Source organism: Piliocolobus tephrosceles, chromosome 20 (assembly GCF_002776525.5).
Source record: "Piliocolobus tephrosceles isolate RC106 chromosome 20, ASM277652v3, whole genome shotgun sequence".
NCBI classification, from domain to species: domain Eukaryota; kingdom Metazoa; phylum Chordata; class Mammalia; order Primates; family Cercopithecidae; genus Piliocolobus; species Piliocolobus tephrosceles.
In genome coordinates this window covers 56,598,174-56,624,499 of record NC_045453.1, presented here as the reverse complement: position 1 = coordinate 56,624,499, position 26,326 = coordinate 56,598,174, and the positions used below count along the sequence as shown (strand labels likewise).

The 26,326-nt window shown below is 39.0% G+C and overlaps 1 protein-coding gene across 11 annotated transcripts in view; it reads right to left on the bottom strand.

Moving 5' to 3' along the window:
- The window catches only part of GPCPD1 (glycerophosphocholine phosphodiesterase 1), a 65,065-nt gene that overhangs the window by 8,593 nt on the left and 30,146 nt on the right, over window positions 1-26,326 (bottom strand). For all 11 annotated transcript variants that reach the window (XM_023217899.2, XM_023217900.2, XM_023217902.2 and 8 more), the window contains 12 exons: window positions 25,194-25,425; window positions 22,380-22,542; window positions 21,961-22,093; window positions 20,465-20,519; window positions 16,601-16,693; window positions 13,991-14,068; window positions 13,247-13,286; window positions 11,569-11,630; window positions 8,023-8,088; window positions 6,508-6,644; window positions 4,932-5,067; window positions 4,215-4,375 (listed from right to left, as the gene is read on the bottom strand). In XM_023217899.2, the coding sequence (XP_023073667.1) occupies window positions 4,215-4,375; window positions 4,932-5,067; window positions 6,508-6,644; window positions 8,023-8,088; window positions 11,569-11,630; window positions 13,247-13,286; window positions 13,991-14,068; window positions 16,601-16,693; window positions 20,465-20,519; window positions 21,961-22,093; window positions 22,380-22,542; window positions 25,194-25,425 (1,356 nt within the window). The remainder of the gene's footprint in view (window positions 1-4,214; window positions 4,376-4,931; window positions 5,068-6,507; window positions 6,645-8,022; window positions 8,089-11,568; window positions 11,631-13,246; window positions 13,287-13,990; window positions 14,069-16,600; window positions 16,694-20,464; window positions 20,520-21,960; window positions 22,094-22,379; window positions 22,543-25,193; window positions 25,426-26,326) is intronic.

The following is a 26,326-nucleotide window of genomic DNA, read 5'->3' as shown; positions in this document are numbered from 1 at the left end:
ACCCTGCACTCAGCAAATCTGTTGGTGCCATTTTCCCAACAGCATATGCTCACTTCATGTCTGTATCACATTTTGATAATTCCCACAATATTTCAAAGCTCCTCATTACGATTCTATCTGATATGGTGATCTGTGATTAGTAATCTTTGACGTCACTATTGTAATTGTTTTGAGGTGCCACGAAATCAGTGTGTTCTGACTGCTCCAATGACCAGCCTCTCCCCTATCTTTCTGCCTCTCCTCTGGCCTCTCTATGCCCAGAGACACATCCATATTGAAATCAGGCCAATTAACCTTACAATGGCGTCTAAGAGTTCAGGTGAAAGGAAGAGTCTTAAATCTCTCAATTTAAATCAAAAACTAGAAATGATTAAGATTAGTGAGGAAGGCATGTTAAAAACTAAGGCTGAAAGCTGGGCCTCTTGCACCAAACTGTTAACCAAGTTATGAATGCAAAGGAAAAGTCCTTGAAGGAAATTGAAAGTGCTACTACAGTGAACACAACAATGAAAAGAAAGCAAAGCAGCCTTATTGCTGATGAGGAGAAAGTTTTAATGGCTTGGACAGAAGATCAAACCAGTCAAAACATTCCCTTAAGCCAAAACCTAATTCAAAGGGCTTAACTCTCTTCAGTTCTATCAAGGCTGAGAGAGGTAAAGAAGCTGCAGAAAAAAGTTGGAACCCAACAGTTAAATAACACTGAAAATTGTAGGGCCCTTCAGAATTACGCTAAATCTACTTTGTCTGTGCTCCAGAAATGCAACAAAGTCTGGATGACAACACATCTGTACACAGCATGGTTTACTGAATATTTTAAGCCCACAGTTGAGACCTACAGCTCAGGAAGAAAAAAGATACTTTTCAAAATACTACTGTTCATTGACAATGCACCTGGTCACCCAAGAGCTTAACAAAGATGGTTGTTTTCATACCTGTTAACACAAAATCCATTCTGCAGCCCATGGATCAAGGAGTCACTTTGGCTTTCGAGCATCATTACCTTAGAAATACATTTTAAAGACTGTAGCTGCCACAGACAGTGATTCTTCTGAAGGATCTTGGCAAGGTAAACTGAAAACTTTTCATCATTCCAGATACCATTAAGAACATTTCAGATTCATGGGACAAGATCAAAATATCAACACTAACAGGCATTTGGTAGAAGCTGATGCCAATCCTCATACGTGACAAAGGGTTTCAAGACTTCAGTGGAGGAAGTCACTGCAGATGTGGTGGAAATAGAAAGAGACCTAGAAAGAGAAATGGCACCTAAAGATGCGACTGAATTGCTACAATCTCATGATAAAACTTTAACAGACGAGGAGTTGCTTCTTATGGATGAGGAAAGAAAATGGTTTTCTGAGATTAATCCACTCCCAACAAAGATGCTCTGAACATTGTTTCAATGACAAGATATTTAGAATATTACATATACTTAGTTAATAAAGCAGCAGCAGGGTTTGAGAAGATGGACTCCAATTTAAAGATGTACTACTGTGGGGCCGGGAGTGGTGGCCACCTGTAATCCCAGCACTTTAGGAGGTAAAGGCAGGCAGATCACCTGAGGTCAGCAATTCGAGAATAGCCTGGCCAATATGGTGAAACCCTGTCTCTACCAAAAACACAAAAATTAGCTGGATGTGGTTGTGCATGCCTGTAGTCCCAGCTACTCGGGAGGCTGAGGAAGGAAAATCACTTGAACCTAGGAGGCGGAGCTTGCAGTGAGCCGAGACTGCGCCATCGCACTGCAGCCTGGGTGACAGAACAAGACTCCATCTCAAAAAAATAAAAAAATAAAAATAAATAAAAATGTTTTGGCAGGGCACGGTGGCTCACGCCTGTAATTCCAGCACTTTGGGAGTCCAAGGTGGGTGGATCACTTGGGATCAGGAGTTCAAGATCAGCCTGGTCAACATGGTGAAACCCCGTCTCTAGTAAAAATACAAAAATTAGCCAGGCATGGTGGCAGGCGTGTGTCTGTAATCCCAACTACCACGGAGGCTAAGGCAGAAGAATCACTTGAACCCGGGAGGTGGAGGCTGTAGTGAGCTGAGATCATGCCACTGCACTCCAGCCGGGGTGACAGAGTGAGACTCTGTCTCAAAAAAGCAAAAACAAACAAAAAAGATGTTTTATTGTGGGTGAAAAATGCTCTTAAACACCATCAAGTGCAACAGAGTAATACTGTGTAAAAGAAAGAGTCCATTGGTGCAGCAAACTTCATTTCTGTCTTATTTTAAGAAATTGCTACAGCCACCTCAACCTTCAGCAACCACCACCCTAATCAGTCAGCAGCCATCGACCTCAAGGCAAGACCCCCCAGCAGCAACACGATTATGATTTGCTGAAGGCAGATTGTCAGCATTTCTTAGTAATAACGTATTTTAAAATTAAGATACATACTGTGTTTTCTCAGATACAATGCTACTGTACACTTGGTAAACTACAACGTAGTATAAACATAACTTTTGTTTAGACAGAGTCTCACTCTGTCACCCAGACTGGAGTGCAGTGGCACGATCTCCGCTCACTGCAACCTCTGCCTCCTGGGTTCAAGCGATTCTCCTTCCTCCTGCCTCAGCCCCCTGAGTAGCTGGGATTACAGGCGCGCACCACCACCACACCCGGCTAATTTTTGTGTTTTTAGTAGAGACAGGGTTTCACCATGTTGGTCAGGCTGGTCTCAAACTCCGGACCTCATGATCTGCCCGTCTCAGCCTCCCAAAGTGCTGGGATTATAGGCGTGAGCCACGGCGCCTGGCGTAAACGTAACATTTATATGCACTGGGAAACCAAAAGATTTGGGACTTGCTTTGCTGTGGTGGTCTGGATCCCAGCCTTCACTATCGCTGAGGTACACCTGTATGAGCAAGTCTGCTAATCCCTCAGCTGAGTAAATGACATCCCTTCTGACCCCAAATGTCTTTATACTAAAGAAACCTTTTTGTCTCTCAGATTAGTGGCTGCCAAGGAAGCTGATGGAAAAAAAAAAAAGGTTTATTCAATAAATTATTTGAATCCCTACTGGGTGCCCCACATTGTTCTAACCTCAATAGCAATGAACAAATCAGGCAAACAGCCTTGCCCTCCTCATGGAGCCTATATTCTCATTTGCACGTGTGCATTAGTACCAAGGAGGATGGAGGAAAGGGGCTAGGGAGAAAAAACAAGTAAAATATAACACAGCATATGTGGTGTGTCAGATGATGATCAATGATATGGACACAAGTCAGGAAGTACACTGTGAATAGAGGCTGTTATTTGAAATCGGTTATTCAAGAAAGTCCTCACTGAGGCGACATTTAAATTGTTACGGAAGTCTTTCTCCGAAGAATGGGAAAACAGCAGATGGGGGAATTTTGTGGAAGGTCAGAGAGGGAAAGAGGGTTGGAAGGTGGTGGGGTGGCAGATTGGCTCGTATAAGGCCCTCAGACTTCAGCTTTTCCTTTAGGTGACACAGAAAACCGTGGGAGAGTTTTAAGCAGCAACATATTCAGACATAGGTCTTAAAAGCTTCCCTCTGGCTGCTGTACTAAGAATAAACAGCCTGACCCTTAAGGGAAGAGGCAGTCACCAGGGGGCAGACTACCTCAACAATCCACACCAAAGATGAGCTAGCTGCTTTAGTTGAGTGACAACAGTACACTTGGTGAGTAGACGATTCAGGATATATTTTGAAGACAGAATGAAAAGATTTTCTATCTGACTGGATTTGGGGTATGAAATAAAGAACAGAGTCATGGAAGACTAAGAATGTGGTCTGAATTGTCACTTATACTGAAATCAGGAAGACTGTAAGAGGAACAGGTGTCAATACCTGGATATAAAAGTCTACAGAGGTCTAGGGAATGGTCTGAGTTGGAGATACCTAAGTTTGGGAACATAAAAGTTATGAAATGCCACAGAATTGGATGAGAACACTGAAAAAGTTGGTATAGACAGAAAAGAGGTCTAAGGGCTGGAAGTCCACCCTCACCCCCAGGATGATTTAGTATATATATCTGAGCTAGGTCCCAGTCATGTGAATCCTTAACAAGCTTCCCAAGTGATTCTGCTATCCTTCAAACTTTGAAAACACCCACAGGCAAATGTTAAGATAATCTCAGGCTGAACTGCAGAATTTTAACTTAACTAAGTTCAATTTTATTTATAATTTTGTAAGATGAAATCTATACTTCTAAATTCCATGAAAATTGTTCACGAAAAACAAATACCTATCATAAATTAGACCATTAACTCCAAGTTCCTTCAATTTCCTTCTGTTTTCAGGATCATTGGTGTCATCACCCCAGCAGAATATGACTAGTCCCTTAGCTTTTGCCTCTTGAATATAGGATGGGTTTCTGAGCAAGTCTTCAGTATGTGCATTTATCCCCTAGAAGAAGAAAAATTAGTTGTGCATGAAAAAGAAACATTAACTGCAAAGCTAAATGCTCACACTCCAAAGTACAGTAGGCAGGAAAAGAAAATGTTTTTTCTTCCAATTACTTTATCTTATTCTTTTTAATGGACACTTCATACATAAATATATTCACAATATATTAATATATACATAATTTATAAACATACATATTGAATGTGCAGTCAAAAAAATTTACTAATGGAATGCTCTATCAAAACAAGTTTACATTCATCTGTAAAATGGGAATAATATTTTTTAAAAGGAATACAGTCTAACCATTTTTAGAGTATTCATAAAATCTATTCAGAAAGTTAAATGAAAAAATGTACTGTATGCCTATAACAAATTTTGTACTTAATTTGTTTTTCATTCTGAGATCTAATATCCTCGCTTTTAAGTAGAGCCACTTGTTTGCTACAGTTTAGTCAAAACGTTAACCATTAAATGTGTAAAGTAATAATGAAATCTTTACTACTCCTCTAAAATAAAAATAGAAAATTAAAAAGATAAAAATTCAAATATAACTCACCAGTAGATTTTCGAACTGTGCAAAGCTCATTGCAATGGGGGTTGTCCGAGATCTGAGGTCCATGAGTTCGGGATAAATTTCAGATTTTCCTTGAGTTAAAAATAGTATGGGATATTTGTTCTGCTTTTGCCGAACCCTGAAAAGAAACAATTTAAAAAATACCTTTCAATGGGGAGTAACTGTAATATTCCTTTTTGAAATTTTAGAAAACACTAAAAGTTAAAAGAAAACAAATGAGGTTGGGCACAGTGGCTCACATCTGTAATCCCAACACTTTGGGAGGCCAAGGTGGGCAGAGCACTTGTGGTCAGGAGTTCAAGACCAGCCTGAACAACATGTTGAAACCCCGTCTCTACTAAAAATACAACAATTAGCCAAGTATCACGCACAGGCCTGTAATCCCAGCTACTGAGGAGGCTGGGGCACAAGATCGCTTGAACCCTGAAGGCAGAGGTTGCAGTGAGCCAAGATCACGCCACTGCACTCCAACCTGGGCAACAGAACAAGATTCTGACTCAAATAAATAGATTTTTTTATTTTAAGAAACAAAGAAAAGGAGCGTAGTCCCATTGCTCAGATAAAACCACCATTAACATGTGTTGCCTTTCAGGCCAGGTACATACAGTGCAGTGGATCATGCCTATAATCCAAACACTTTGGAAAACCAAGGCAGGAAGGTCACGGGAGCCTAAGAGTTTGACACCAGCCTGGGAAACATGAAGAGACCTCATTTCTACAAAAAATATAAAATTAGCCAGTCTTAATGGCATGCACATGCAGTCCAGCTACTCAAGAGGCCAAGGCAGGAGGACTGCTTGCGCCCAAGAGGTCAAGGCTGCAGTGAGTCATCACTGCACCACTGCAGCCTCAGTGACAGAGTGAGATCCTATCTCAAAAACAATTTTTTTTAAAATAAAAGATAAATACAAATATGGCCGGGCGCGGTGGCTCAAGCCTGTAATCCCAGCACTTTGGGAGGCCGAGACGGGCGGATCACGAGGTCAGGAGATCGAGACCATCCTGGCTAACACGGTGAAACCCCGTCTCTACTAAAAATACAAAAAACTAGCCGGGCGAGGTGGCTGGTGCCTGTAGTCTCAGCTACTCCGGAGGCTGAGGCAGGAGAATGGCGTAAACCCGGGAGGCGGGGCTTGCAGTGAGCTGAGATCCGGCCACTGCACTCCAGTCCTGGCGACAGAGCAAGACTCCGCCTCCCAAAAAAAAAAAAAAAAAAAAAAAAGATAAATACAAATTTAAAATTTTTCTATACAAGAGCTAAAATATTCTCAGAAATTGTCAGTGATAAATCCCTTGGGAGCTTACAATATGGTAAGAAGTATATGACCTGCCTGTAAAATAAAAGGGTGTAAGGCTCTAGGACCCAGGAGGTGTGGACTTCACAGGAGTAGTAGGCACCCTAGCAAGCAGTCAAGAAAGGACATGAGGACACACAACCTGACATGATTTGAGAGGACAGATCAGGGGGAAAGCTGGACAACTACCCCAGCTCCAGAGTGGTACCTTAAGTCCTAGACACATTCTAAGAGTATAGGAAAAAACACTGGGTATTACTCACATTGTGCAAATATCTGCATCAAATGAAGAAAACACTATTCTCCTCTTCCCAGAATTTTCTAAAACAGTTTTTAAAATTATATCCAAAAACAGATTCATGTCAAAATATGTTGATAAGTTACCATCCCACATTCCATCCTATGGGAAAGAGAAAGCAAAATAAAAGTCACTGCACACCTTAAAACCACAGTGCTAGAAACTCTGTTTTTATTCTGGCAAGCTGTGATAGAAAGAAGCCCTGACAGTATCTAGTCCAACTATTATTTTACAGATGATGAAACCTGAAAAGATTAAGTGATTGGCCCAAGATCACATAGCTATTTAGTGATAACACAGGTCATAATTCAGATACAGAGATTCTCATACGAAAAGCAAGTAACTATTAACTATATCATCAATACACTTTTGCATTATTAAAGTTAAAATAAAAGCTAAAACTCTAGAATATTGCAGTTTGCTATGATTTTATTTCCATCAATTATAGGACACGTCATCTGCTAACAAATTAATAAAATGTCCCTATTAATTATTACCAGTTTAAAAGTCTCATTCTTTGGGTCTTGGGCATATCAAGTAACCAAAAATTAATTAATTCATTAAACATAGCCAAGACACCAAGCCAGCTCTATTGACATTCAAATGTTAAATGTTTTAAGTGTTAGTCACTGAAATAATTCTGGAAGCTCAGAAAACTAAAAATCACATTATTAGGGAAACCTGAGTTGAGCATTCACTACATTAATAAGGACCAGCTTGTCATAAACAGCATGAATTGAGGGCAATTACAGATTATTCTGACAGAAACAAATTCAAGGGTATTGCTCAATGCCCAATCATGACATCTGAATTAACTACTTTCAACACCCCACACCCTACCCCAAGCCCCTTGACATGCATCCCATCAATTTGCACATACTCTCTCTGATATATTCAATAGTTAGCTAATTGTTTTCCACAACTGAAATATAAGTCCCAGGAAGCCGAGGCCTTATTCTCTTTTGTGCACTACTTGTCCCAAGCACTTGGAAAATGCCTGGCCCATAGCAGCTTTTTGAAAAACATTTGTTGGACAAAAAAATGACTAAATTTGGAAGTGATTTAAAATACAACTGCAAAAAAATTTTTTTTCTGAGTAATTATTACTAGCTACTGTTAACAACAGAAAACTGCTTAGAAAATTATTTAAAACATGTTATTAGATGAGAAATAAGTAAAAACTAAATCCAAGAGATGTGACTGTCCACTTTATAAGTATCTCCCCAAAACCATATTGTTCACACAAGACACATGTAAACTGAAATTTCTACAATAATCATCATTAATTTGAAGTACTCACATACTAGCATGAATGTAAGATATGTTTTATTTAAAGGGTCCAAAAGCATTGCGCTTGATGGAGGAAGCCACAATGAGATTTCAGTTTAGCTTATTCCATTAAAATACAAAGACAGGAATGAAAGAATTTTTTAGAAAGGGCATAGAGAGTACAGAATGTGCGGCATAGAGAATTACTTACCCTTTGTTGGCAGATCCATTTTATTTCAATGTTAAACCCTACATCTTCTGGCAAAGACTCTAAAACCTAGAGTTTTGTTTGTTGGTGGTAAATTTTGTTTTTGGTGAGATGGACAGCACAATAAGAAAACAAAAAAAATAGAATTATTACTAAAAATAAGAATTTATCATTAGTAGCAATAAAATGTTTTGTGCATAATGCACAAACATATTTTGCCATACTCAAAGTGACAGCCTGTTAGATGATTACATTAAATAAGGTCAAAAGAAATTAAGCAGCAAAAGCAGGGGTCTCAGGCACTGTCTGCGATCACTGACCAACACCAAGATGGTTCTTAACCTCAAACCCTTTCCGCCATTACTAGTGAACATCCAAAGTGAACTCTAACACAATAGGCGACATCATTAATTCAAGACATTTGTCATGTATTCTACATTGCATTTGGGGATGTCAATCTACTTGCTTAAAATCTATGAAAAACCATGATTTTTAGATTGTTTTGAAGGTGATGATGCTAAACCAATACCGTAACTCCCTGAAAAGATGTATCCCCAAATGAAAAGATTAGGCTGCAGCTCATAAATTAAAAAAGTTATAATTTACATAAATGACAAATGCTATCAGTGTATCTAAACTAAATTATCTAGACACTTTGCCATCAGATTATTTTGGCAGTTGTAACTAGAAAATGATGTTGAAAATATGAAACTTGGTTAGTAATCTCCAAAGAACAGACTTGTTCAGTCTTAAACAAACATGAAGGCCAGACATATACATAAATATGCTCAGGGCAAAATGAATTTGACAGAGATTATGTTTTATTATTATCATTATTACTATTTTTGAAGCACAGTCTCAACTCTGTCACCCAGGATGGAGCAGAGTGGCACAATCTCAGTTCACTGCAACCTCTATCTCTGGGGTTCAAGCAACTCTCCTGCCTCAGCCTCCCAAGTAGCTGGGATTACAGGTGCCTGCCACCATGCCTGGCTAATTTTTTGTATTTTAGTAGATGGGTTTCACCATGTTAACTAGGCCAATCTGAAACTCCTGACCTCAGGTGATCCACCTGCTCTGGCCTCCTGAAGTGCTGGGATTACAGGTGTGAGCCACCGTGCCCGGCAGATTATTTTAGATACTTCAAAATTTTAGATATCAAAGAACATGTGTAGCATATATGGTATTTAATTTTTTAACAGCAAATAAATGCATACAAACAGAATAACATAGTGGTAAGAACATAGCCTGGGAGTCTGGTGACCTGGCATCTAGCTCTGGGTCTCCTATAACCAGCTGCATGTGAAGTACAGCATCTAAAACAGTTTATACTCAATTTTGTGTGGGACTTTATTTTCTCCTATCTAAAGACTTATTTAACACATCTGTCATATTTTTTCTGGACTAATGCAAAATCAGAAAGATTAAGACAATACATTAGTGTTGAGATTGCTCAACAGCGAATTTGCCAGAAAAGTGTCTATATAATGAGATGATTTTTGGTGTTAAAAAAAATTTTTTTTTTTTTGAGACAGAGTCTCGCTCTGTTGTCTGGGCTGGAGTGCAGCGGCACAATCTCAGTTCACTGCAAGCTCTGCCACCTGGGTTCACGCCATTCTCCTGCCGCAGCCTCCAGAGTAGCTAGGACTACAGGTGCCCGCCACCATGCCCAGATAATTTTTTGAATTTTTAGTAGAGACAGGGTTTCACATGTTAGCCAGGATGATCTCGATCTCCTGACCTCATGATCCACCTGCCTCGGCCTCCTAAAGTGCTGGGATTACAGGCGTAAGCCACCACGCCTGGCCAAAATTTTTGTGATTGAATTATGATGGCAAAGTGAGTAAATGAGTTGCGTGTGTGTTTTAACTTATTTGACTAAAAGGTTGTCAAACCTGTATTACAATTTAAGATTTTTTTTTTCTGGGAATCATGAGATTTCTAAAAAACAAATGATTTTAGCAAATCAAATTAGAAGAAATGATCTTACTTAGATGGGCTTCATAAACACTTTAAAAATCATACAAATTATATTTTATTTATTTATTTTTGAGACAGGATCTCTCCCTGTTGCCCAGGCTGGAGTGCAGTGGCACAATCACAGCTCACTGCAGCCTCAACCTCCTGGACTCAAACTGCCTGCCTGCCCTGGCCTCCCAAAGTGCTGGGATTACAGGAATGAGCCACCATGCCCGGCCAAAAATGATGTTTTAAATGCACCAGGATAATGTTCATTGTAGGGGCTCTCTTTTAGCGTCCTTTTTGCAGAGTTAATAATCAATACTTAATTTACCTTTAACCACTGAGATTTTAATGATTTAGATTGTTTTATGAACCCCTCAAGAAATACCTAAATATTTTAACAAAATCTTCATTATAGTCACGTCTTTCCTTTCTAAATCATTTCTACATCTTTCCTTTCTAAATCAAGTTTTAGCAAGTAGCTAATATACTAGACACAAACCATTAAGCTAATAAGTTCCACTCCCCAAATAAGAATTTCCACATAATAGTTAACTAAAATTACCTATTTTTGCCTAAGAAATCTACTATACCTGACATGAACAGAAAGACCAGAATTTAGAAACTGGAGTCAACAGAACAAAAGCAGAGCCAGCATCTCTTTGGATCTGTGTGGGCTTTCCTGATGCTGTCAAGGGTATTCCTGTATTAAATTGTATCTAGTTTTTAAATCTTCATGCTAGTTTTTGCGTGAAGATTTATTTTTTCAGAGTGAATTTCTGAAATTTCGATATCATCTTAAGTAAGAGGGGCACTTATTTTCTTTGGTTGAAGAAACTCACTTCTCTCCCAAAACTAAGGAATAATTTAAAATATTATTAAAAACAAACAAACAAACAAACCTGCCTCTCCCACCATCATCTTTCTCTCACCCCATACCTGTGCCCTCTCCTTCCCATTTATAAACAGAAATAAATGAATTTGCTACTCTTACCAAATTAACATACTGAGATGGGAATTTTTATTTATTTGAGTAGAAGTTACTCTTGGGGAAAGAAACAAAAGTAGCACAAGTATACCACACAAGAATGTATCTTGTTGGCTGGGTGTGTTGGCTCATGCCTGTATTCTCAACCCTTTAGGAGGCTGAGGCTGGGGGACAGCATAAGTCCAGGGGTTTGAATCCCCTTGAGACCAGCCTGGTCAACAAGGTGAGACCGTCTCTACAAAAAAATAATTAGCCAGGCATGGTGGTGCACACCTGCCATCCCAGCTACCTGAGAGACTGAGTGAGGTGGGAGGATCACTTGAGCCAAGGAAGTGGAGGCTGCAGTGAGTCCTGATCACACCACTGCACTCAGCCTGGATGACAAAGTGAGATTCTGTCTCTCTTTCTCTCTCTCTCTCTCTCACACACACACACACACACACACAAGTATTTTCTCTAAAAGGCACCAATGATGATGAGTTCATATTAACATTGTTTTTAACATAGTCTTTTAAGGATCCTTTTAAGAAACAAAAGTAAATTATTCATACATAACAAAGTTAATGATAGCCTTGCCTTGGTTTTCCTCAATAACTTACCATCTTAAGAGAAGGAAATGGCTGATTTTCTGAAAAGGAATTTTCCTCCTGGACCACAGATTCTGAAATTTTAAAATAAAAAATCTCAGTAAATAAAATACCACTATATCACTAAGAGCTTTCTTAAATCCTTAGCGCCAAAAAAAGAGGGAAAGAAAGAGTGTGAGAACCGCGAAAGCATAAGTAACTCTGAGATCCCCACTTTTTTTTAATAGAGATAGGGTCTCATTCTGTCATCTAGGCTGGAACACAGTGGCATGATCATCGCTCAATGCAGCCTCAAACTCAAGCAGGCTCAAGTATTGATCCTCCAGCCTCAGACTCCCGAGTAGCTATGCCCACAGACCTGCACTACCACATCCAGCTCATTTTTAAAATTTTTTTGTAGAAATGAGGTGTACGTTGCTCAGGCTAATCTTGAACTCCTGGCCTCAAGCAATTCTCCCAACTTGACCTCCAAAAGTGCTGGGATTACAGGAGTGAGCCACCATGCCTGGCCCCTATATACAGTATTTTTAAAGGCTCTTGTATTTATTAACCATCAAAAACCCATTTTCTAAATAAGTAACCTTTATGAAAACCAGTTTGCAACGATAGACACCAGTCTGTAGACCCAAGAGTGATTACTTTCTTATAAAATTTGTACTAAAGTACTGCTCTTTAAAAAGTAGTCACAAGCTGTGATTTTGCTATTTTTCCAGAGAATTAAGAGTTGTGTGATTTTGCTAAGACTAAATTTGAAATACTAAAATCAGCTCAGAAATTACAAATTAAGAGAATATATAGCTACTATTATGCTTTTGTTATCATTATCAATTAATAGACTAAAAAAAATTATTTTCCAAAAGTGGAAAAAATTAAAATATCAAGTTTTTCTTAAAAACACACACACAAAACTGTATTACAAATTCAAAGATAAAATCATGTAAAATTTTACAGTGGAATAAAGGTAGAATTCATTTTATTACTAAGAGTCATAAAATATCTGTAAGCCTATATAGTTACATTTATGCTCTGGGTGGGGATGATCTTTACTCTTAAGCACGTCACAATCTTTATAAAGATATTAAAACTGTATGGTTATCACAATGACAGATAAACACCTATATCTATAGTACACCTACTATATGTACAGCACCATCAGTCTCTCGGAATGTAAAAACATTTTCCTATCCCTGAGGAGCTAACATTCTAGTTGAAAAGATGGGACATATATGAAAATAAAGGATTTAAAATGCATACAATAAGCCTCATATGAATGGCACAGCCATTAATTTCTCTGGGAGTAGAAAAGCAAAGTGAAATTATAAAGGGATGTGGTAGGCAGGACAAAGCTTACCCATGGTCATAACAGGTAAATGACAGAGCTGGTTCAAACTGACCCTGAAGCTGGATTCTATAGCTGATTTACTTTCTACTTTGTAATGGTTAAGAATGTTTGGAAAGATTGATAGGTATTAATACTTTGATCATCAAGCTAAGAAAAGCAATGCAATGGTTACTACACACATGATACGTATTTAGTAGAAAACAATGCAAATTTCCGAACTATAAAATTACATTTAGAAGGCCCAGTATTACATTCATAAAAATGACCAAGTATGTGCTAAAATGGATTTTAAAAATCCTATTAATGCTAACTACAAAAGGAAAACAGTGTTTCCATATTGGTACAGACCTTTCCGATCCTTAGATTTCAATGCAGTCACATGAGTAAGCTAGAAAGCACACAAACAAAATGAAATTGGAAAGGAAGCCTTAGCTTATGAAGAGATAGTTAACAGAACTGTAACTTGAAAAACTAGCAAGATAAAAAAGCCTATAAAATATAGAACTATCAGTTTAATAAGAATAAGCACTAGCCACTGTATATATTTTATATGTGCATACATATATTTAAGATAATGATCAAATACTCAATTAGGGAAGAATATACAAATTCTTCACTAGATAACTGTTAATAGGGAATCATGCATTTATTTAGGTTCCTAATAGGGATAGGAAGAGGAACCATGTAAAATGACATGATACAAAATATTCAAATGTATTGGAAATTAACATTTATTTACCAACTATTGCATAAAAGGCCTGCTGTAAAATAATGACCATTATATGAAGAAGGACTACTGCAGAACAGAAGCAACCTAAAGATTATGAATGGGCTAGCCACGATGGCCTACAAAAACTTACATCTAGTTTGTTCCTTCATATACAAAAACCAATGGGGTCCGTGGAAATGGTTGGAGAAGGCAGCTGGATCAATACAGAACCCTTCTCCCAAACAGAACAGAATACCAAAGCACACACTCTACACATTAAATTTAACAGTCATCTCCATGTGCAAAGAGAACATAACCATATACAAGCAAGTACAATAGTCCTAAACTAAGGGATAATTTACATTTCATGTTATTATTACTACCTTTAACAACTGGAGTTGGTCAAATGTTAATTCTTTTACTGGAATTTCAAATAATTCAACTGGATCAGCATCAAATTTCTAAAAAAAAAAAAAAAAAAAAGAAAGAAAATTAAGAGAAAAGTGAGCCCTAAATTATCACTGAATGCTCACACTAGACAGGCCTAGCAACTCTATTTATTCAACAATGAGAGTAACAGTGAGTAGCCATACTGAGCCCATGCAGGGGACCCCTTCTAATCTAACATCACCTCCCAGCCCTTATATTCTGGCTTTTGTTTTTATTGCAGTGTAGAATACCTGGAAGGAAAAAGGAGCTGGGGGAAAGCTGTAGCGCTGAAGACAACTGAGATAGAACCAGAAGTCAGTCATCTCCCCTACTTGTTATGCTGTCTATACATTTTCTTTGATACTTATCCATACTACATGACTAGAAATCAATATGAAAGTACTATATAGAATTTATTTCTGTAAGTTTCTAATCTTTTCAAAGACTTTTAAACTAACATTTGATTAAAAACAGCAGACACACCAAATGTCATGAAAAAATTGTCTGATTAGCTATAAACCGTAATACTTAACAAGCACTCTGAGTTATGTTTCCCCCAGAAGCAAATCTGTTGTATTAGGTTTTCATGTCTATCAAATGATCAATGTCACTCTGTTGAAGGCACTTCTACAGGAAATGAATTAAGGTAACACCAATAAATCATCTGTCCAACAAATATACTAAAATCCACCACATATATATTCATTCATGTACATCGGTATGAACCTGTACATACACAAGATTTTTCTGGAACACATAAGAAACTATTAAGAGTAAGGCAGTGAGAACAAGGAAAAACAGGAAAGATTTATTTTTCATTTCATAATCTTCTGAAATACTTACATTTTTTCTAATGAACATGAAATGTTTTTCTAAGAAAAATACTAGCTTAAAAATAAAACTTCAATATAAAAGTTCATTGCTTTCATTTCTCAACTCATTCAGGTTCAACTTCAGATCAAGATATAGCCTGGTGAAAATGGGGCTTTAGTAATATTTGAACTCTCATTGATTTTCAGAAGTAAATTGTAGCTCGGCTGGGTGCAGTGGCTCACGTCTGTAAATCCCAGCACTTTGGGAGGCTGAGGTGGGCAGATCACCTGAGGTCAAGAATTTGAGACCAGCCTGGCCAACATGGTGAAGCCTTGTCTCTACTAAAAAATACAAAAATTAGCTGGGCGTGGTCCAGCTACTTAGGAGTCTGCAGTCCTAGCTACTTAGGAGGCTGAGGCAGGAGAATTGCTTGAACCCAGGAGGTGGAGGCTGAGCCAAGATCACGCCACTGCACTCCAGCCTAGGTGACAGAGCAAGACTCGGTCTCAAATAAATAAATAAATAAATTGCAGCTAGATCAATTAATCTCAATCTTGGCTAATAAGATCATTTATCACTTCACTCTTTCTCATTTATCTTTTCATTAATGTTCTTCCATGGCTAAAACAACCTGTTCCATGTGTTTGGTCACTCTACTCATGTAATCTAAACAGATGCATCTCCTTCCTTCCCTCCTTTTCTCCCTCCTCTCCCCTCCCTCCCTCCCTCCTCCCTTCCTTCCTTCCTTCCAATACCATTTCGCAGAAACAAAAGGGTCCTTTCCTATACGTCATAATAATCCAACCCCTAGGAACTCTGATTAAAATTCACCAGCAGGTGGTGCCAGGTTCCCTGTCACACTCTTTAATACAACAGGCAGTATCTGGTACAGTGATGTTAGCAAACTAGACTAACTTGAAATCAACTCAGTTGGAAATTAATATCGAACACAGTTTTAGCGTCCAAGTCCCTGAGAAATCACTTGATTACATAGTATACTGACGTTTAGGGACTATATCATTGTCATGATTATGTTTGTACAAAAACAATTACAGTTTTTTTAAAGCTACATAAATTTTTAAATCTCATTCTGGATTCCCCGCCGGCCCCCATTATGTCCTCTTCTCCATTCTTCTGGTCCCCTACTTCAATTCAGGCTTACCTTTCCTGTAGCCCACATTGCTGCTCGCCCTGCCTGCAGTCTCTGTCCTCTGACACTCCTATTTCATCAGCTACCAAAACATTAGTCGTGAACATTTCCCTTTTCAGCTAAAAAGTATTCCCTACCTCCCTAGCTCTTGAGTCTAAACCTCTTCACTGAGGCCCTCCGCCATCTAACTCCAAACCACTTTTTGAATTTTTCGCTGTGGCTCACTAGCTTTATTAATTAAAGAAGCTTGAAGCAGAAACAGCTGGAATCCCAGAAAACAAACACTATGATATCTTCCTCCCTTGCCTCAATATAGTAGCACAGACAGTCACACCACCACAGAAATCACCTGGAATGTCCCTTTTCTATAACATAATAAAGTGTATTTAGCAACAGAGACCCTCCTCTAGGAAGGCAGTATCCCAATCTCATCACTGTCTCAATGTTGCAAGAGCATGAGAGGGAAGGACTGGCAGGAATACACCAAGAAAATGAATTAACCAATTCTATTTAATAAGTAATTAAAAATATTAAAACATTTCCTAGTTTTTAAACATTTTACCTAACATTAAGAGTTTGAAAAGAAGAAATTTCAACGTACCTTTTTCATAGTCAAACAACAGGTAAGATCATGATATACCACGGGCACAAAGTCCTTTGAAAGGTGTACATCAAATTCTACAAAGGCTGCACCCTGATAGAAGGAAGCAAGTATTTGAAAAACATTGCCTGGTACACAGTACATCTCAAACTGCAAGAACATAAGAAATTTTTGTTCACTATAAAATTATGGACCTGTACAAACTTTTTCTAAAAAGTAATGTATTCTCTTAAAACGGCTTTTCTCTTTTGCAAAAGCACAGCTACTTTTTCCTGGCCAAAAAAAAAAAGGACACAGATTCACTTTAAAACATCCAGAGGCACCTCAGTGGCAGTTAGACAGCCTTCGGGCTGTCACTTCTACAACTGCTATTGGCAGAAAAGGAACCCAACAAGTGCCTCGAGCTCAGGGATCCCTCACATTGCTGCCCACTGTTCCTGCAAACCTCAGCTGCACAGCTAACATGAAAGATTTGGTGAGGGAAGGAATAAGCTGCAAAGCGCCTTAGCTCTGCTCCTTAGTGCACCTGAGCAGTCCACTGTACAGCCTTTCTCAGCAAAATGTCAGGACTGAATGAAAGAGGAAGCCATAACTGCTAATGAACAGACAGAGAAAACAGAAACAGGAAAAAGATGATGCTCATGTCCAGTTTCCTAATGAGAGCCAAACAAATGAGGAAGACATGAATTATAGTTAAAGCCAAATTTCTAAAAATCAGAGCCATACAGAAGGAGCAGGACTGAAATTAATTTGAAGAAAAAAAAAAAAGAAAAAGGCAGATCCACTCACCCCCATGAATTCAGTTAAAGTCTATATGTCATAAACTGACATACAAATATGTACCTTTCCTGAAAGAAGGCCAGCTGCGATAGAAGGAAGGTTTGAAAATTCTGTAACACTACTTTGCTGTGACCCACAGAGGTGCTGTACTAGAAAAGATGGGTGCATTTCTACCCCTTACACCGGCTCTAAGTTGTCAAGGGGTAGAACTCAATGTGTGAATACACATGGATCACACACTAGAGTCAAAGGAATTCAAGAGTATGGCGAGGAAGCCTACTTCCTTGCACACTTCTGAAGCAGGAAACTTAGCACCTCTTATTTGAAACAAGATAATACCAAAAACCCATTCTACCAAAGAGGACAAACTCTACCATTCCCAAGTAGTTCTATAAAACATTTTAAGTTGTAGCTTTCTAATTTGTTTGGTTTTGAGACAACCATAATCCTTATAGAAAATAATTTTAGTAGGAGACAAAACTTAATCCCAAAATTCATTGTAAGGTTTAAGTAATAAGCCAATAACAGACCAAAACATCTTCACAGATATGTATTTAACATTAAAATAAGTCAATAACAATTGAAATAACACTTATGAAAATGTGATCCCTGTGAGTTACAAAGGATTTCATTAGAATATGGAAGAAAAAGGCTTAATGAAATCCTCTCTCAAAAAGCACATATCTAAAAATTCTCGGCGGGGTGTGGTGGCTCACGCCTATAATGCCAGCACTTTGAGAGGCTGAGGCAGTCAGATCACCTGAGGTCAGAAGTTCAAGACCAGTCTGGCCAACATGGGGAAACCCCATCTCTACCAAAATTACAAAAATTAGCTGGGCATGGTGGCACACGCCTACAATCTCAGCTACTCGGGAGGCTGAAACAGGAGAATCGCTTGAACCCAGGAGGTAGAGGTTGCAGTGAGCCGAGATCACGCCACTGCACTCCAGCCTGAGAGACAGAACAAAACTCCATCTCAAAAAACAAAAACAAAAACAAAAAAAAAAAAAACAAAAAAAAACTGGCTCATCACACCGGGCAAGATGGCTCATGCTTGTAATCCTAGGGAGGCCAAGCGAGGGGATCCCACAAGTTCGAAACCCGCCTGAGCAACATAGTGAGGTCTTGTCTCTACAAAAAATACAACAATTAGCCAGGTGTGATGACACATGCCTGTGGTCCCAGCTACTTGAGAAGCCAAAGCAGGAGGATCACTTGAGCCCCGGAGGTTAAGGCTGCAGTGAGCTATGATCCTGCCACTGCACTCCAGCCTGGGTGACCAGGCCATCACGTTTATAGCTAATGAAATGATGTTTAGATTAGCCATGACAGTAAAACTGGTTCCAGATTAATTATAAACTATAGCCCAATACAACTAATAAATATATTTTCGACAAAGATAAAACAATATACTACTATTTTAAACATTAAAATTACAATCAATTCAAGATGTCATGAATTTTAAAATGCCTTATTTTACATACCACTAAGAGGGGGAAATATGCTGCCAATTAAATTATGACTCAAAGCTAAGTTGTAAACCCATTCCAATTTCAGAGAGGTTAAAATATTTTAAAAGTACACCTCAGAATAGATGTTAGTTCATGTAAGTAATGAAGCTAAACACTGACTAGCCAAGTTTACTTCCTGAACTATTTTTTACAAGGCAAAGTTGAGGGCATATGGAGTACATTGTGGAAAAAGTGGAAATTAAAAAATGAGATGTTCCTCCATTTTTCCCCTAGTTTCACTTTGGAATGTGAGGCGGTCCAGACAAGTACAGAGGAAGAGGGGAGAAAAATCTCAGGTTATTGATTAAAAATGTCCAAGTTGCAATTGCTGAAAATACTAAAAGCTAAAAAACAGACTCTAATCCTTTATAACTGGATTTGAAAAAAAAAAAAAAAAAAAAGGAGTTAAGGAAGACAATCAAGTTGCTATGCAAGGGTAGAAACTAATACTTTTGTTTTGTTTTTTTTTTAAAGAGATAGAGTCTTATTCTGTCATCTAGGCTGGAGTACACTGGCCGGATCATAGCTCACCGCAGCCTCAAACTCCTGGGCTCCAGCAAAGCTCCTGCCTCAGACTCCCAAGTAGGTGGGACTATAGGTATGAGACACCACACCCAGCTGATACACTTTTTGCAAGTGTTACATAAAGTCACCATCAAATCTTTCCTTCTTTTTTTTCTTTTTTGAGACTGAGTCTCACTCTGTCATCCAGGCTGGAAAACAGTGGCGTGATCTCAGCTCACAGCAACCTCCACCTCCCAGATTCAAGCAATTCTCCCACCTCAGTCTCGCAAGTAGCTGGGATTACAGGCGCAGGCTACCATGCCCGGTTAATTTTTTGTATTTTTAGTACAGACCGGGTTTCACCATGTTGGCCAGGCTGGTCTTGAACTCCCAACCTCAGGTGATCTGCCCATCTCGGCCTCCCAAAGTGGTGGGATTACAGGCGTGAGCCACCATGCCTGTCCCATCAAATCTTTCTAAAGGCATTTTTTCCAAAGTGAGTATCTGAATAAGCACATTATTCAGGTAGTGAAAACCAATGCTTAGTGGGAACTTTTTTTTTGTCTCAATTACTCAAAATTTATTATCTCAAAAAAGGATGCTGGCTGGACACAGTGGCTGATACCCATAATCCCAGTACTTAGGAAGGCTGAGGCGGGAGGATCGCTTGAGCCCAGGAGTTTGAAACCAGCCTGGGCAACATAGTGAGACCCTGTCTCTACAAAAGAAAAAAAAATTAAAAAATTAGCCAGACATGGCAGCACATGTCTGTATTCCCACTACTAAGGAGGCTGAGGTGGGAGGACTGCCTGAGCCCAGGAGGTTGAGGCTGCAGTGAGCCATGTTCACATCACTGCATTCCATGCCTGGGTGACAGAACGAGACCTTGTCTCAGAAAAAAAGAAAAGATGCTTATGGTTCTATTGTCTTTATCCCAGTCTTCACCATGGATCTGAATATAAATGCCAAGAGATATTTCCCCTTTCTAACTATTAATAAAAACTGGAGGAGACTCCCTGATCCATATTTCTCTACCTCAGCAGTCTAAAGTTATTTAAAGGTTACTTACATGACTAGCAGCATTTCTTAAAGAAGCAATAGTATTTTCTTGAACTTTAGCCAGCCTGAAAAGAAGAAATACATTATCATAGACTATAGGGAAGATAAAGAAACAAATGTAATAAAGAAGCAAAGTGTATTTTCAACAATGGGAAACGGTACTTATTCTGTATTTTGAGGCCAATTTTGACATCCCCAAAATATGACTATGGCTGCCACTAGGAATTTATTCCTTAAATGCAAGCTCTAACAATAATAGATATTTACAAGCTGTATACCAACATAGCCAACACAACATACACTTGCCCTGTACTATGGACTTTTTTCTTGGAGTCATGCAAAGTGATCAGTAAAAACAATCCTTTTCAATGGCAGAAGAAATAAAGACATAGAAACCTGCTTCTTGCAATACAGCCTCCAAAGGACTCACTACTGGCAGACTGTGGGGGAATGAGAAACAACCGACACACACACAGGATAGAAGTATGGAAAATCTATTAATAATAAGAACAAAAAGGCGGAAAATGTATTGTTTAAGATGGGGCCTGAGCGGTTAGGTGCGGTGGCTCATGCCGGTAACCCCAGCACTTTGGGAGGCTGAGGCAGGCAGATCACTTGAGCTCAAGAGTTTGAGACTGGCCTGGGCAACAAGGTGAGACCTGGTCTCTATAGAAAAATACCAAAAAAATAGCTGGCCATGGTACCACGTGCCTGTGGTTCCAGCCACTGGGGAGACTGAGGTGGAAGAATAGCTTGAGTTCCGGAAATTGAGGCTGCAGTGAGATAAGAATGTGCCACTGCACTCCAGCCTGAACGAAAGAGACCCTGTCTCAAAAACAAACAAACAAAAAAAGTGGGGGTGGGTGAGGGTGCTTCTTCCTTAAATGGTTTTTTATAGACCTTAAAATTAAAAAATCCTAATGGTCTCCACAGCATCACTTTAAAACAAAATGGAGAGGGATTAAAATTTACAGTAGAAAATCTGTGGCATGACCTATAGCACTGGTAATTAAACAAACTTACAAAAGTAGAAGGGGAAGACAACTATTCTAGGCTACAATCTAATGTCTGTTGAGAAAAGAGAGCATCTTTCGGTTGAGGTTCAAGTTAACTAATATTCCTTGAGTTTAATCACACTTTTCTAGACTTGGGATAACGTTGTCCAAACCCTTTCATTTTATAGATGCAGAAACTCAGACTCAGGGAGGGCAACATGTCAAAAGTAAGGACCACGATACAGACACACACAGATGCTACCAAAGCTTTCTGTATCAAGCTTTCCTTCCTGTCTTTCAATTTTTAATGTCTTCCTCCTTATCAATTCAGTAGATATATTATAAAACTGACCAGAATCTTATGGTTGGTCTCTAAGTCCAATTACCAAATTACATTAAATTCCCTTGGTAAAAAATGAAAACATCATTTCACCTTTGCTGAGAAAAGCAGTATAACTCTATCAAACATGAGCTACACCAAATGCTAATCCTACTCAAATATTCAACTTACTGGGCAGTTGTTGTAGAGTTTCCTGCACCTCGATGGCCAACATCCAATGGTATTCTTGGCTTCCAATACTTGGAAAATGAAGATTTCATGTCACAAGTGTATCCTGGTAATGGCTTGATAATTATATAGTCAACTTTCATAGGAAAAAAGAGGGAGGAACAAAAATAAAAATGATTAAAAGGGCCATTATGAGCTGAATTATATTTCAATACCACTCAAGTCAGCTTTATCAGTTTCTATCAAACAAACAAACAAAAAAAAAATCAAGATTCAAAACTTTTAGAAAATATAACATTCTCCTTAAATTGATAGGAAGGAAATTATTAATTTCTTCTTTATCATTATCAAATACTTAATTTGAAACTAATTAAAATTCTAACTTAACCCCTTGGGTTATTTGGCCGTGTCTTCAAACTTACCTCTCACTTTGCCTATTGTTTTCCTGGAATTTCTGCTCATGATGGGAAGAGTAAGAATTCCAGCACTCTTTCCACTCTCAGCAATGGTGGATGATAAGAGACAAGCTGTACCCACATGTCCAGGAAGGGCATCACCCTGAACTACGTGCTCACTGAGATCTTCCTGAAAAAATGAGATTTAAAATAATCTTTTTAAACTTCTGTATTACATACATACATAATTTACACACATACATATATATATATCACCTATATATGTAATGTGTATATGTATTTTTTTCATAAAAACCTCAATAGTTTCGGCCAGGTGCAGTGGCTCACGTCTGTAATCCCAGCACTTTGGGATGCCAATGCAGGCGGATCACGAGGTCAGGAGTTCGAGACTAGCCTGGCTAACATAGTGAAACCCCATTTCCATTAAAAATACAAAAAATTAGCCAGGCATGGTGGCACATGCCCGCAGTACCAGCTACTCAGGAGGCTGATGCAGGAGAAACGCTTGAAACCAGGAGGTGGAGGCTGCGGTGAGCTGAGATCGTGCCACTGCACTCTAGCTGGGACAACAGAGCAAGACTCCATCTCAAAAAAAAAAAAATTCAGTATTTTCAATTTAAAGATCAAAAACCTCACTTAAAGTCAACTGAGAATCTCTGGGCAGAACTGATAAGAAAGAGACACAATCAAATTTATATTCAAGTGACTTGATGTCTTCTCTATAATTAAATACATTTTCTTGTACAGTTTAAATATGTATGTATTTTCGAGACGGAGTCTCATTCAGTTGAAATTTAAAGCACTGCTCGAAAATTTCTAATCACTTTTATGTTGTTTTAAGACTAAGATATATTTGTAGTGAATTTTTAACATATTCTCTAAAAATGTGTCTACACTGCCGGGCATGGTGGCTCATGTCTGCAATCTCAGCACTTTGGGAGGCTGAGGTGGGTGGATCGCAAGGTCAGGAGATCGAGACCATCCTGGCTAACACGGTGAAACCCCGTCTCTACTAAAAATACAAAAAAATTAGCCAGGCGAGGTGTCAGGCGCCTGTAGTCCCAGCTACCCGGGAAGTTGAGGCAGGAGAATGGCGTGAACCCAGGAGGAGGAGCTTGCAGTGAGCTGAGATCACACCACTGCACTCCAGCCTTGGCGATAGAGCAAGACTCCGTCTCAAAAAAAAAAAAAAAAAAATGTCTACACAAGCATCATATAGGGATAGCAACTCTCTAGGAAACCGGATACTATACTCACTTTGGGATTACACTGGATATTTTATCAGCCTAGTCTATGAATAGAACACTATTACAAAAAATGCTAACCAAATTAAAGTGAAGGTAGGACATTCAAGAGTTTATTAAAAGGTAGGTTTATTAAAAGGAAGCAACAAGAAAATGTTCAGGCCAGGAGCAGAGACTCACACCTGTAATCCCAGCACTTCAAGGGGCCAAGGCAGGAGGACTGCTTGAGCCCAGGAGTTCAAGACCAGCCTGGGCAACAAAGACCCTGTCTCAACAAAAAAAAAAGTTGTTTCTTTTTTTATATTTCTGAGACGGAGTCTTGCTCTGTCGCTCAGGTTGGAGTGCAGTGGCATGATCTTGGCTCACTGCGACCCCCAGCTCCTGGGTTTAAGCAATTCTCCTGCCTTAGCCTCTCAAGTAGCTGGGATTACAGGCAAGTGCCACCACACCAGGCTAATTTTTGTATTCTTACTCTTGACCTCATGATCCGCCTGCCTTGGCCTCCCAAAGTGCTGGGATTACAGGTGTGAGCCACCGCACACAGCCAAAAAAGTTTTTTTTTAATTAGCTGGGTGTGGTGGTACACACCTGTAGTCCCAACTACTTGGGAGGCTGAGGCAGGAGGATCACTGGCGCCCAGTGAGCCATGATCATGTCACTGTACTCCAGCCTGGGCAACACAGCAAGACCCTCTCTCCAGGAAAAATAAAAAAAAAAAAAAAGAGAGAAAAAAGAAAAAGAAAGAAAGAAGTCATCAAAACTTCATATTTTTATAATAGAGTCCCACAGATCTTACTGCTTAAGATTAGATTTTTTAAAATCCATCCTGAATTCTGTCCTTAAGAAATGGGCTGGGGGCTACTGGTGGTCAAGACATATTCCCCACCCTCCAAGATTTAAACTCTAATCTCGTATAAATGGGTGTGGAGGTGGAGCTAGAGGCTAAGGAAACCACTACATATCACTACTAAGCCAGGCCCACAGCAGTTAGGACCTTAGGGGATGTACCAAGTATTATGTGTTGAGGAAATATGAACAGCCAGTGATCTGCAAGCACTAGTGTAAGTATCACATGTAGCTCCAGAAAGTTAGCAGCACAGACCGTCAATAACCTGGCACAAGCTTTATAATTTCATTACATATTTACAATATCAAGTTGCAAGTCAGTCCCATCAACAAATCCTAATAAAGTACCTCAATAAATGACAGGCTTCATCATAATGAGAACTCGATCACACTTGTTACACTGGTATGCCCGCTAAGAGGTAAAAACTCTGCCCTGGTCTCTATTTACTACTGATGGTTCCTTTGGATACAATTCATTCACATTTAGATTTATCAGACAGGCATCAAAGACATCTGGTCTTGATTTGAAACAATACTGCTGTTCTCTTAATTATATTTTTAATAGTACTTGAAGATGACAACTCTAAGTCTTTTAAGCTTAACTGTACAAAGGAGCATACTTCTAAAAAGTTAGCTTTACACAAATTAGATTAAAATAAAAATCAAAACATGTGAAAATAAGCGTGTCCCTGCATTCTTTCTCAATCCCCTCACTGCAGTAACTACTCACTTCAAAAAAATCAAAGATTAGTTCCAGGTTATCTGGTTCCATTGTCTGTATGCTGTACTCTGTCCATCGATCAGGCTGTAAGCCATAACCACACTCCGGCTGTGAATGCCTGCACTTGAATTCATTGTCGCTTATTAAGGATATCTCCAAGCTATTGGACATTTTGTGGAGTACAGTGGGAGATACCCTATCATCGTCATCTTCCTCCAGGCCTTCTAATGTCAGCTTCACTCTATGTAATAATAAAAAAAAAAATAATGAGATGCAAGAAGTGGCAGAAATGAAAAACTCATACAAATGTTGCCTAAATTCTACATTTTAAAGTGCCCCCAAATATGCTAAATCTTCGAATAACAAAAATAACGCATTATGCAGAGACTACACATACTACAGGTTAAGGAATTAGGTGTGTTTTATAAAATACTGATGTTATTATCCACGTATATTTTTGCAAAGTATTAAAATGGGATAAATGACCATTATGCCTACTAAGGTTGTTGATTTTTTCATTAAAAAATACATAAATCCAGGGCTGGGCCAATGGCTCACATCTGTAATCCCAGAACTTCGGGGGGCTGAGGCGGGAGGACTGCTTAAACTCAGAAGTCTGAGACCAGCCTAGGCAACATGGTGAAACCCCACCTGCAAAAGATATAAAAATTATCCAGGCATGTGTCACATGCCTGTAGTCCCAGCTACTCGGGAGGCTGAGGTGGGAGGATCACTTGAGCTTGGGAGGTGGAGGTTGCAGTGAGCCCAGATTGCACCACTGTACTCCAACCTGCGTGACACAGCCAGATCTTCTCTCAAAAGTATATATATATATATAATTACACATACATAATATTCAAAAATTTTCTGTTGTGTGGAAAATTTTTCATTTTCAACACACAGTAAAATTTAGAACACTGAAGAATATTTCCAAAAAATATTTTCTCTTTATGGCATTCTTACATAGCAGACAATCATTTCCATTATATCAATTTTTTCTTTTTTTCTGAGAGAGTCTCGCTCTGCCTGGAATGCAGGGCTGCGATCTCGCCTCACTGCAACCTCTGCCTCCCGGGTTCAAACGATTCTCCTGCCTCAGCCTCCCAAGCAGCTGGGATTACAGGCGCCCAACACCATGCCTG